We start from the raw sequence: 13,145 nt of genomic DNA, 5'->3' as shown, positions 1-13,145 counted from the left end.
TTTTAATATTTGTTTTAGAGATGTATTCTCTAAAGAACAACTCCCCTTTCTTTTCAGTACTTCACATCAGACACTCTGATTTTTTTATTTATTTATTTATTTTTTAACACGTGATCTCAATTGTTGTAAACTAGAAAATAAATTAAATAAATTTTGGTTCTTTTGTAGATCCTGTGCTGACTATTGAGCCCAACTGGTCGACTTTTTATGTTGGAGAGTTTGTTACCTTTAGATGTGACATGAATGAAGGACACGACTTTGACTGGTCCTACCTGATCAATAGGATTGGCAATCCATTTTAGTCCTACTATAGATATGAAAGCATCACATTAGCATATAGTGGTGTATATCAGTGCATTGCTCACAGGTGGTACTCATATGAAAGAAAGTGCAGTAATACGGTCACGGTTACTGTTTCAGGTAAGCATAAATTATTTTATCATGACTAAGTTAAATATGAAGATTGTGTTTACCTTATTTTAGTTCAAAAACACTAAGAATATATATATTTTTTTGACATGCAATAATGATCAGACCAGCACTCAGTACTTAAAATAACTGCCTGTGTGACATTATAAAGTAAATGAATTCTGTCGCAAATCACAATAAAACCAAAGCAGAAGATGCTCAAACTGACTTCAACCATAGGATATCTTGTGGAAAGAAATCTAATCATTGTTTTTTAAATAAGCTAATACATGATATCAAACTACAGTCACTGAAATTTCATCTTTTTGAGAAAAAATAAATATATCCAACTATTTTATGCAATGACAGCTTTTTACATATTTAGTTTCTGACAGAAAAATGACAATATTTCAAATCCTTTTTTTTTTTTTTTTTTGTGAAATATACTAATAATTGTCTCCGTCAACAACAGACAGACCCACGGCCATATTGGAAGCAGGTTCAACGACCATACCTCTAGGGGGCAGTGTAACACTGAGCTGCTCAGTGGAGCCCTCTGCTGGATGGAAATACAGATGGTTCAGAAAAACCTCAGACACTTTTGTTGAATTCAGCACAAATAATGAAGAAAACAGATATATCACTGTGAGACAAGGAGGAATCTACAGATGTAATGGAGAGAGATGAAATCATGCCTTCACCAGCAATCCAAGTCGTGACGTCACCATTAAGATAACCTGTGAGTTCTTTCTTGAAAACTGTCTGAAACCAAATCTATGAAATCCATTTTTTTTCTCTGATTTTCGGTTTCTGCTCACATTTGATAAACAGTTTCCAACAAGGTTTCTGTGACTCGACGACCAAACCGGCCTCAGATGTTCAGTGGTGAGACGATCACTCTGACATGTGAGGTCCAGGGAGGAGAAACCACTGAGTGGAAGTGTGAATGGAGGAGAGATGGATTAGTTGTAGACTGGATAAACAGTAAAGACTGGACTTTCATTGTCTCTGAGTCCAGCAGTGGAGACTACATGTGTCAGTGTAGACGCAGAGATGACTGGCTTTCTTCAACAATGTGGAGTGAAGCCTTCAGACTGTCTGTATCACGTAAGTTATGTTTGTCATGCTTTGAGAGTTGGTCTGAAGCAAACGTGAACTGAACCACTGCTTTCTGCTGCTCTACCAGCAGGGGACCTCTAGGAGCACAAACTCTTGCTGAGGACAGAGTTATTGTAATTTTTTTCATGAAGCATGTTTAAAAAAAAACAACATAAAACCAAACTAATGGAATTTTCCCTACAATATCCATCTGAAATATTCAAAAGATGTTCAGATGATTTAAACTATTTAGGATTGGCATTATAAAGAGGACTCGAAATGTAAAAAAATATCTATTTTTAGCTGTATCATATTAAAATCTTACACTTCTCAAGTAGAAAATATGACTGATTTAGTCCATCTAAGTGAGTCGTCAGCGCTAATGTTAATAACGACGCTCTCCACAGTCTGTGAGACTGATGAACCAAATCTGTCTACTCTCCGTCTATACAAACACTCTAACTAACCTATAAAGATTTGCAGGGACTGTAACTCTTTGGGAAAATGTAGAAACTGGTTATAGATAAACACTGGGTGATTGGATAACATAGGGAAACATATCCAAACATTGCTGTTAGGATCTTTTTATGCCAGTGTACATGAAGACTCTTTACATCTTGCAGAGGCTTATTTATAGACCACAAAGTCAACTTTCCCAATGTCTCCATTTACTCTATTGATGCTTCTGTATATAGGAACTTAAAAACTTAAGCATATGATTTAACAACTGATCTTAAAAATGTATTCCAAAAATTTGACAATTTTCTCTTTTTCACCTACAGATAAACCCAGAGCCAAACTGACAAAAGGTCCAACAACCATACCAGTAGGGGGCAGTGTGACACTGAGCTGCTCAGTGGAGCCCTCTGCTGGATGGAAATACAGATGGTTCAGAAAAACCTCAGACACACCTGAAGTTCAAATCAGAACAAATAATGGAGAAAACAGATATATCACTGTGGCACAAGGAGGAATCTACAGGTGTGAAGGAGTGAGAGGAAATCCTGCCTTCACCAGCTACACAAGTCGTGATGTCACCATTGAGATAACCTGTGAGTTCTGTCTCCAGTGTTCTTCAAATTATCCAGTGATTCAAGTGACAAGGTCACTGTCCAGATAAGCTGTATGTTCCAATATTTTATTGAAGCCATAAAATTACTTTTTTAAACAGTTTAGATGCGTTGACTACATAGCGGGGCAGTTGTTAGCTCTATTGCTTTGCAGTAAGAAGGTTGTGGGTATAAATTCCAGTGTGAAATCTTTGTGTGAGAAGTTTACCTGTTCTAATGTGCATTTAGGTAGTCTGGCTTCCTGTCACAGTCCAGTCAGATGATTTTAATAATTACTCAAACTGCCATCTTGTTTTAGTAAGGAGAAGTGGGTGTAGATGAGGGATGGATGTGCCCATTTATATTAATGTTGTTTTATCTTGTTTCTGTTTGTGTCCCAACTTTACATTTCTCATAAAAACAGTTTCCAACAAGGTTGTTGTGACACGACGACCAAACTGGCCTGAGATGTTCAGTGGTGAGACGATCACTCTGACATGTGAGGTCCAGGGAGGAGAAACCACTGAGTGGACGTGTGAATGGAGGAGACCTGGGTTGGCTACTCACAGGACAAACAGTAAAGACTGGACTTTCATTGTCTCTCAGTCCAGCAGTGGAGACTACATGTGTCAGTGTAAACTCAGAGATGACCGGTATTCTTCAACTCAGAGAAGCAACGCCATCACACTGTCAGTTTCTGGTGAGTCATCAATGCTTTGTCTAAATGATGGAAAGTGATTCCCCTATATATGTCGGGTAATAAACAAACCTACAAGTTACTTTTTTGGACACATCATTGATATTGTTTTCTGGCATATATGTGAATATCCAGTCTCAGAACATTCAATCAAAGTTCGATGTTTAGTGAATGATAACGTTTGTCATTCTTTATTGTGAACTCACTAATAGGGAAGCCGAAGGCCCAATTGGATCGTAATAATGCAGAGTTACCACCAGGAAGCAGAGTGACACTGACCTGTACAGTGAACTCATTATCATCATACTCCTACACCTCATCCTCCTCGTCTGCTTGGAAATATGTCTGGTACAGAGGTGAAAACTGCTCCGAACTTCTGACCGGAGAAGAAGCTGTGTTCCCCTCAAATGGAGAAATTAATGTCTCAGAGGAAGGACTGTACTGGTGCAGAGGAAAAAGAGGACAACCAGTTTACTACACCATCCTCAGTGATCCCATCAGCATCGGTAAGAATATTGCATTTAATATGAATGAGTCTTTTTTCAGATTCAAGGTGTTAAAAAGTCTATAAATACAAAGTCATTGTTTTCTCACTAGATGAAGCGTCATAACCAACATCAAATAGGCATAAACTTAAACTCTCAGAGATCAAATCTCTTCACGTCTACTTGCAACAAACTTTTGAAATCTTAATCAACTTCAAATTATCATCAAATTTTATGTAAAAATTTCCAGTAAAGCCACCAAACCTATTACTCAGGTTACTCAGAACTGTAAACGTAGTTATTACAGCTCTGTGTTTTACGCTTTAGCTTTTTATTAGTTTTCTAAATTTCATAATTATGTCATTATTCATTAATGGAAAACTAACAATTAGGCTGAGTGATCAAAGTTCAGGTTGATCCCAAACTGAAAGGAAACTCAGTATTTTAATATCTTGTTTAATCATTCAAAGCATTTAGAAAGGAGCAAGGTAAAAACTTACTGTACCGGTTTGTTCAAGCTTAAAGAAACCTTTCTGGAGTAAGGAGAAGGACTTCATAAAATCTGTAATTAAATTGCAATTTATTTCTTGTTAGTGCTTCCAGTAACTGTGAGCTCTCAACTTCCTGTGATGTTGATCATTGGAATAATTATTGGAATCGTTCTCATTATCCTCCTGATCTTGTGGTGGCGCTACAGACGGTCCAAACGTGAGATATTTTTCTTCTGATACCAGAACATATTGGTTCTTAACTTTACTGTATAATCAAGCATGTAAAATATTTTAGTTTTTAAATACATCCATAAATTTAACAATAATATTAATGATGCAACTCCATTATTTTTTTTCCCCCCTCTAGACTCATGCTGCATCAGGTCAGTATGTTATATCTGGCTTGTCATCTTAAACATGAACTCTTAATCCTTTCTTTCATTATTAATTCCACTTGGGTATTTTTAGTTTTTTCCAGTCTGAAAGCAGTGGTCAGACGCCGGCCACTGATCATGGAGTGAACCGGATTGGACATGCTTACATGACTCTTCTACATGGCTAGTCAAATAAAAAAATAAAAAAACTTTTTTTTGACTTAACTATTCATAATTAATCTATTGCCGTTTCTTTGTGGTGATACAGCTTCACAACAAAGGGAAATATCACAATAGAGCTCATTCTGTCTGACAAATAACAAAAGGGTTAAACACCTGAATTGTGTTTGTGCTAAACATCATCTTTATATCAGAACTGATATCCACCATGACTATGTTTCTGCTTCTTAATTTAGTAAAATACAGCTATGCCAGTACCATGAGTTAGTTTCAAGAAAACATAGCGGTTACAAACTCACAAATATCCTCTTTAGAAGCAGCCAATAAAAATAATATAAATGAGAATAAAATAAGATCTTGAAATTTTATATAACTGCACAAATCAGAAATAAAAATTCTAACTTTTTTTTTCTAATTTTATTTATGCATCATAGTCACCACTTCTATTTATCACACTCTCCATCCCTGTGGAGCCGCTGGACATGGTAATGTATATATTTTACTACAGAGTTGGAACAACCAAGTTATTAAAGGAGACTAATGTAAAATCCTGAAATATTTCCATTGCAGATGAATCACAAGCTGTGAAATGCACAAAGAGAGAGAAGATAAATAATTGAAAAAGAATTAAAGAAGAACTGAAAATATTCCTGAACATCGATTCAGTTTTTCCTCCATATTCCTGTTGTAATTTTAACAGAGAGACCTCGTCAATCAGCAGGCGCTTCTGTTTGAGTCAGTGTGAGACCAGGAAATAACAGCATCCCCAGTTTTTATAGAATGTTTCTTTTCAGATAAATTAAAGCACACATACCAGTAGTTTTAAATGGAACCTGTTTTCAGTACATTTCATTGTATAAGTTGCATTTCTCAGTTTGTAAACTGCATGCTCTCTGTCTACATATAAATATAAGCCACTACGTTCTGATCAGACTCTGATCAGCTTTTCCTGATGTCCGAACCATCTCTGCATATCTCCGCTGCCTTGTAGGCTGCATGCTGCGCTGGTTTATTCTGCACTGTAATCAAATGTAATAACTCAAATATTTGTATTTTATGTTGCTGCTTTAAGATTCTTGAGTTGATTTAATCTAGTCATATCTCTCCAACATGCATGTGTTAAAGATCTGAAATATAAAAAATGCTATCATGATTCTTACTCACACAGCAGCATTTGTAGCTTTCCTGCTTTTCCTATTATTGCAATAAATACAATATTTACAGTTTGAATGTTGGTGCTTTTGTTGTTCCTTTTGTGGTAATTATATAATAAAGCCTCTGGAGCATTTTACTGTGAGGCCTTAAGTTTAAACACATTATTATATATTTTGTTTAGTATGTCATCATAAATATTAATAAAATGTAAAAAGTTTTGCAGCAGCTCAAAATGCTAAAAAAATATATATATACCAAAACATGAAGAAAGGGAAGCTAAATGCTCCCTAGATTGTTGGAGATGCAACAAACAGTATCAGTGATTGAGTCTTTTTCAGTACAAAGAGATTTGAGTCAAACTATAACCCAAAGATTGTTGGAGATCCCACAATTTAACATCTCGAAGACTCAGAAAGAAATAGTTTAAAAATAAAAACTGAAATTTAAAAATGAATTAAATAGAGGTTTGTTTTGCTTGATTAAATTCCTGGATGAATCCCTTGCAGCTCAGTAACATGAGGCTTTTAAACAGTAAATCTGTTGCAGTTCCTTTTAACTTCCACCAGGTGGTAGCAAAGAACATTTTAAATATTAAACTCATGAGTTTTAGTACAGGAAGCTGTTGATAATTTCTATTAGTAATTTTTAACACATATAAACTACAAACTTAAAAAAAAACAATCAGGTAATTTTATACATCAGCACCTGTCTTTCCATTCATCACAAGGAAGCAAAACTTAAAAAAAAAAACTAAGGTATATGAACTACCACTGTGAAGGCCACATGTTACTGGGTTATGACAAAGGTATTACTAGATTTGACCATTTCTCATGACATTTGGAGACGTTTTATTGTCTTTTTATACTTTTATATCACAAGGGAAGAATCATGTTATTTAGAATCATGTTGTGAACAAACTTTTCTGCTGTGGACATGCTAAAGGAAACACCAGGACTACGGACTGAGAATCAATCGTCATGCTATAAAGTTTTCTCTAATAAATTGTAGCACTTCTCACGATGACTCAATCACTTTTTAAGGAAATAATAAGGGATTCTCACACCATTCATTATTTGAAACATGATTGTTTTTGAACGTGCTGATAATGTGGTAAGTACTGGACTAAGAAATGAAGAGCAACATGCTAGAACTAGGCTTCATCTGTGGAAGACTGAGTCCATCGATACTATTTTTATGCCATAGAGCCGCACAGAAAACAACCTCCTCAGCTACGTAAAATTGGAGGTGCAAAAATGAACAGATGCATCATGGGTAATGTAGTGCTAAACAAACAGACGTACTTTTAACACCTACATTATTTACATATTACAGAAACAATGTTATTTTTGCCTCTTTCTCAAAACTTGACATTACTGAATCAAAAATGTAGAAATAATGCTTTTCAAACTAACATTTTTTGCTGCTTTTGAGATCTTTTTACATTTAGAACTACGTCACGTCCTTCACAGTTTTCTGATCTCTTATCTGCCTCCACCCACCTAAGATTTTATTTTAACGTGTTAGGTGAGATCATTCTGTCACTTGTTTTAAGACATAAAGAGGAACAGTTAAAAATAACCGACCACTTGGTTGTGACGCACTCGAAACCATTTACTGTTTGCGCACAAAACAACTCTTTCTTTATTTAAACACTACTTTTGAATCTGTTATTGTTGCATTTCATTTTTCATAATTTCCACTTGAATAACAAAAACATCAAACATTTGAAAACAGGAATTTCCTTTCAAATGCCGTCTTAGTTTGTGCACAACGTCACACTGACCTTGTTGTAGACCTGACTTATTTTAGCCTGACTTCTCATCAGTTAACAGGAAAAGTCTCAGCGGTTTGTAGCAGAAACAAAGTTCCCAGTGATGTCAGTGTTAGTAAATTAGATGAATCATAGACTCTGCTTCCTGCTCTTCTCTTTATCTACAGACGCTGCGTTTGCATTGTGTCACTTCACTGAAGAAACGTTTGACTGAAGCACAAAAGCTGCCTGGACGCCAAGATGGAGAAAACCTTGGATCTTTTGCTGGGCTTATTGTGTAAGTAAATCACTTTCTGTGTTTCACTAGTGCAAGTCAAGGAAAATAATGTTTTAGTTAAAAAATTAGCTTAAAAATGTCTCTTGCACTTGTTTCCTCCTGCCATTGTTTTCTTCATTCTGTAAGTATTTGATCACCTGACCATTATAAATAATCTAATAAATTAGGAACATTCACTGAATGTTCCTAACACTGGCAATGATATAAAAATATTGGAATATAAAGTATAATGACAACTGTAATGTGAACCAAAAGGTGTGGCCTATAACTCACAAACCAACCTTTTATTTTTACTTAAAAGTCGAGTGAATTTGGAAATCTGAGAATATTTAGTTGTCGGTGTCAAGTTTCAAAAGTGCAACTTAAACTCAGACAGAAAAACATATTTTTGATAACGATCGCTCTACCCTTAATGTTATTTTAATCAAAACAAAAACATCCTGAATAATATGTAATAATATAAAAAACAAAAAAAATTTGTTAAATTGAACAGCAAAGTCAGTGCTAAATGTGAGTGTGGGATAAAATTATGCTGTCTAGTTTTATGTTATTCAATGTTCATAATGCTAACAAGGTTTCAACCATCATTTCAGTGCTGAACTCATTTGTCTGCTGTGGACAAGCTCATGGTAACGTCAGCTTTTAATATTTCTTTTAAAGGTTTATTCTGTCAACAACAGCCTCCCCACTGGTGGGGATGTGGAGGGAAATGAGGAGTTTTTTTTTTTTTACTTTTTTTTTTTTAAATTGTGCATCAGGAGACCTGATTGTGTCCCTCAACAATATTAAAAATAACAATTTAGCAAACATAAATAAGTCTGGCTGCTCTTGGTCTAATAATGACTCTGAAAGGACTCTCAGTGCCTCTGCCTCCATGTTGTTAAGACACCCAGAAGTGTTTAAATATAGATTTAGTAAAATCTGTAAAGGGAGCCTAGATTAATTGGCTGAGTTTAAAATCAATCGTTGATTACTGGTTATTATTTGCTGTGATGTATTTGTGAACAAACCAGCCCGAACACAAAGATTACACCATATTGTAACCATGGTAACACAACAGTCCAACTAAGGTTATTTTTTGCACTTTTACAAATTAAACCTCCTAATTAAATCCTAAATGTACATTTTTATCTCTGCTGAATGCATTAAATAGAATTTAATAGCATTATCATTCTCAATAAAGTAATCCTACAGGTTTAGCTCTAAGGTCTGTGCTACAATTCAACCATTTATAGTGGGCCTGGATGTCTGGAGGGGCCCCTGAATGTCTGGAGGGCCCTACCAGCAGCTACTGAGTTTTCTTTGTCTTGATATCTCAGTCAAGAGATATCAAGACAGCATCTCTGAGATCTAGATCTCAGAGGAAAGTGTTTATCAAATGTGAGCAGAAACAGAAAATCAGAGAAAAAAAATGGATTTCATAGATTTAGTTTCAGACAGTTTTCAAGAAAGAACTCACAGGTTATCTTAATGGTGACATCACGACTTGCATTGCTCATGAAGGCAGGGTTAAAATATCGTAGTTAACTCCCCTGAGCTTTTCTGATCTTTAAAGCAGTTTGTAGCCAAGTTGTTATGGAGTTTAAATGGTCAGATATAAGGTTTATTTAGTGAAATAACAGCAAATTTGCTTATTTCATAACATATTTAATAACCAACGACCTTCTCTCCTCTGGTCTATTTAACAGTCTCAGATCAACACAGAAACTCCTCAACACCAACATTATACTCAACAGGTAAAACGAAGATTACATTTGCTTTGCTTTGTCCCCACATGATGACAATGATGCGGTGTGATCCAATTAAATATTGGGTTTTTAATTAATATTTAATGTTGATTAATATTTACTGTTGCTATGTTGTTGTACGGTGTTTTAAGATCTTGTTCATCTGAGCCCCCGTCCCTCCAGAGGTCTATACACGGCCCTGCTCGGCTTCATTCCTGTATTTCACATCATACTGTGTTTTTATTCTTTTTCTTTTATTGTGTTTTATCAGTTATCGTTAACCTAGAAAATAAATGAACTAAATGTTGGTTCTGTTGTAGATGCTGTGCTGACTACTGAGCCCAACTGGTCAACGTTTTATTCTGGAGAGTTTGTTACCTTTAGATGTGACATGAATGAAGGAGAAAACTCTGACTGGGAATACAAGCTGAACAAGAATAATGAATCATATCTGTCCATCAAGAAAGATAAAAACAGCATGTTAGCACTTAATCATAGTGGTGAATATCAGTGCTGTGGTCACAGGAGGAGCTCAGCTCAAACAAAGTGCAGTAATACTGTTACTGTTCACGTTTCAGGTAAGCATAAAATATTTTAAATCACATTTTAGCCCTAACCAATGGAGGATAACCCTGAAAAAATAGTGTATCTATATTTTTACTTTACTTTATTTCAAATATATTATTTATGTATTCCTTTTATTCACAGAGATTAACATATCATCTCACCAGTGTTACTGCCTGTGATTTTTTTAATGCAAAATGAAGTCAGCTACAAATCACAAAACACAACAAAACCAAAAGACAATTTTTTTGTTCACAAATATTTTTATTGGCTCATTAATGTAATGATGCCAAATAACATTTTTCGAGATTTCACTATATTTTATGAGTAAATACATATATCCAGTCATATTATGCTGTGCAAGTATATTTACTTTCTGGCAGAAACATGACAACATGATTTCAAGTCTTTTGTTGTAAGATGGGCCTGTTTTGTTTCCATCAACAGCAGACAGACCCACGGCCACATTGACTGCAGGTCCAACAACCGTACCAGTAGGGGGCAATGTGACACTGAGCTGCTCAGTGGAGCCCTCTGCTGGATGGAAATACAGATGGTGGAGACGGACCATAAAATCACCTAAACCTGAAATCGCAACAAATAATACAGAAAACAGAAATATCACTGTGACACAAGGAGGAATCTACAGGTGTGAAGGAGTGAGAGGAAATCCTGCCTTCATGAGCAATGCAAGCCGTGACGTCACCATTAAGATAACCTGTGAGTTCTTTCTTGAAGACTGTCTGAAACCAAATCTATGAAATCCATTTTTTTTCTGATTTTCTGTTTCTGCTCACATTTGATAAACAGTTTCCAACAAGGTTGTTGTGACTCGACGACCAAACAGGTCTCATGTCTTCAGTGGTGAGACGATCACTCTGACATGTGGGGTCCAGGGAGGAGAAACCACTGAGTGGAAGTGTGACTGGAACAGAGATGGATCACTTGTAAACAGGACAAATAGTAAAGACTGGATGTTCAATATTTCTGAGTCCAGCAGTGGAAACTACATGTGTCGGTGCAGACGCAGAGATGACTGGTTTTCTTCAACACAGTGGAGTGAAGCCATCTCTCTGTCTGTATCAGGTGAGTCATGTTTTGTTCTTAGAGTTGGTCTGCAGCAAACTGAACTGAACCACTGCTTTCTGCTGCTCTACCAGCAGGGGGCGTCCAGGAGCGCTTAAACTTTTGCTGAAGATATAAAGATAGGACTTTCTTACAGTATAGTCTCTAGACATTTAGATAAAGATGTTATAAATAACATAAATTAAACTTTATTGATGAAGCACATTTAAAAGAAATATAAAACCATAAGTAGGTGTAATTTTTCCTAAAATATCCACCTAGAGTGTTCAAATTAAATTCATGCATCTAATATTATCAGATAAGGAAGACGATTCCAGACATAATATCTGTAAATTTGATCTTAAAATAAAACATGTTTTAATAGGAATATGTGGCCGATTTAGTCCATCTAAATAAGCCGTCAGTTGCAATAAAGAGAGTAAGAATGTCCACAGACTGAGACTGATAAGCTGTGTGTGTCGGCTCTCCATCCACACACACACTATCTACTTTATGAAACTTCTTGTGAACATATAACTCTGTGTTTTCCTCCATATCTATTTGCTATTTGCTGTTTGCATGCTCATACACACACACACACACACACCCACACACACTGCACAGATGCTTAAAGTTAAGGTCAAAGGAAGTGACACACTAGGCTCTGTTTAGGGCGTAGCTGATAGAGGCCCACAAAAGGAATCAGAAGCTGTTGCTAGGGGCCATTTTGCTGTTTTAGCCTATAAGGTTGGCATAACAATGGACCAGCACTGCATTTAGTCTCAATAAATGGAATTAATGAATTACCAAATTAAAAACATATTTCCTCTGATCATTTGAACATTTCTCTATTTTATCAAAATGTTCATGTAATTTTCGATATAACCCAGTATTTATGATCTATTTTGTTGCACAAGAGTTTGAAACCAATCCTTAACTTATTTCTCATCTGACTTCATTGTCATCTTGTTTTAGAGCCGCTCATTACTGATCTGCAGCCATTGATGCTTGAACTTTTTTCCTGATTGGATCATTGTTTCATATTGGTATAGGTGAAGCATATTTTAGTTATGTTATTAAGCACATGTTTAACCGAGGCATGTTTGTATGGTTTGTGTTTAACAAGCTGTGTATTGTTGTGAAATTACATTTACAGGTTGGTTTGTTTGTAATTCTGCTAGTTTGATCTGTTGATGAAATAATCTGGTTGAACCCGAGTTTGAATTATAGGGCAGGTTTGGAATTTCACCTGCAACAACCAAAGTTTCCACAGTTTCTCATTTATAGCAAACATGATAGACAATCAGGTCCATTCTTTATGTTTCTACTTAGTTTCTCCAAATTAAATGCTGTTAAATGGAATGTTGATTAAATATGAATATGTTTATTATAATAGCAAGAGTCTTCCAGAAGTAATTTATATTCTGATGATTTACTTATTTTTCTCCATTTCAAACTCAACAGATTATAAACCCACAGCCACACTGACAGCAATGGAAACAGTCATACCAGCAGGGGGCAGGTTTACACTGACCTGCTCTGCATCACAACAGATGATCTTTAAGTCCTGAATTTGTTTGTCTCAGGAAATGTTTACTGTAATCTTTTAAACAAATACAAATCTTTAAAAAGCTCTTGGATGATTTGAGAGAAACATTGATCAAATTCACTTACTAAAGTTACAGAAAAGTTTCTGTATCTTCAAGAAGTGATTTTACTCACTTAAGTGTGAAATGAAATATTCTGTTCTGGTAGTTTGCTAACTATATATTTTTCCTATAGATCCCAATAAACCCAGTTTGGT

At 35.5% G+C, this 13,145-nt stretch overlaps 1 protein-coding gene across 1 annotated transcript; it reads left to right on the top strand.

Moving 5' to 3' along the window:
• Window positions 1–2,868: 2,868 nt before the first annotated feature.
• LOC106911245 (Fc receptor-like protein 5) lies at window positions 2,869–11,352 on the top strand. The gene is made up of 5 exons (XM_088016017.1): window positions 2,869–3,255; window positions 3,465–3,758; window positions 9,865–9,929; window positions 9,999–10,290; window positions 10,724–11,352. Exons 1-5 carry the CDS (start codon window positions 2,901–2,903, stop codon window positions 11,035–11,037), a joined length of 1,320 nt encoding a protein of 439 aa, XP_087872143.1. The 5' UTR covers window positions 2,869–2,900; the 3' UTR covers window positions 11,038–11,352.
• The last annotated feature ends 1,793 nt before the right edge of the window (window positions 11,353–13,145 follow it).

Source organism: Poecilia mexicana, unplaced genomic scaffold (assembly GCF_051168715.1).
Source record: "Poecilia mexicana isolate PSO_F unplaced genomic scaffold, ASM5116871v1 scaffold_18, whole genome shotgun sequence".
NCBI classification, from domain to species: Eukaryota; Metazoa; Chordata; class Actinopteri; order Cyprinodontiformes; family Poeciliidae; genus Poecilia; species Poecilia mexicana.
The sequence above is the reverse complement of the archived record's forward strand: the minus strand, read 5'-3'. Positions and strand labels throughout refer to the sequence as shown.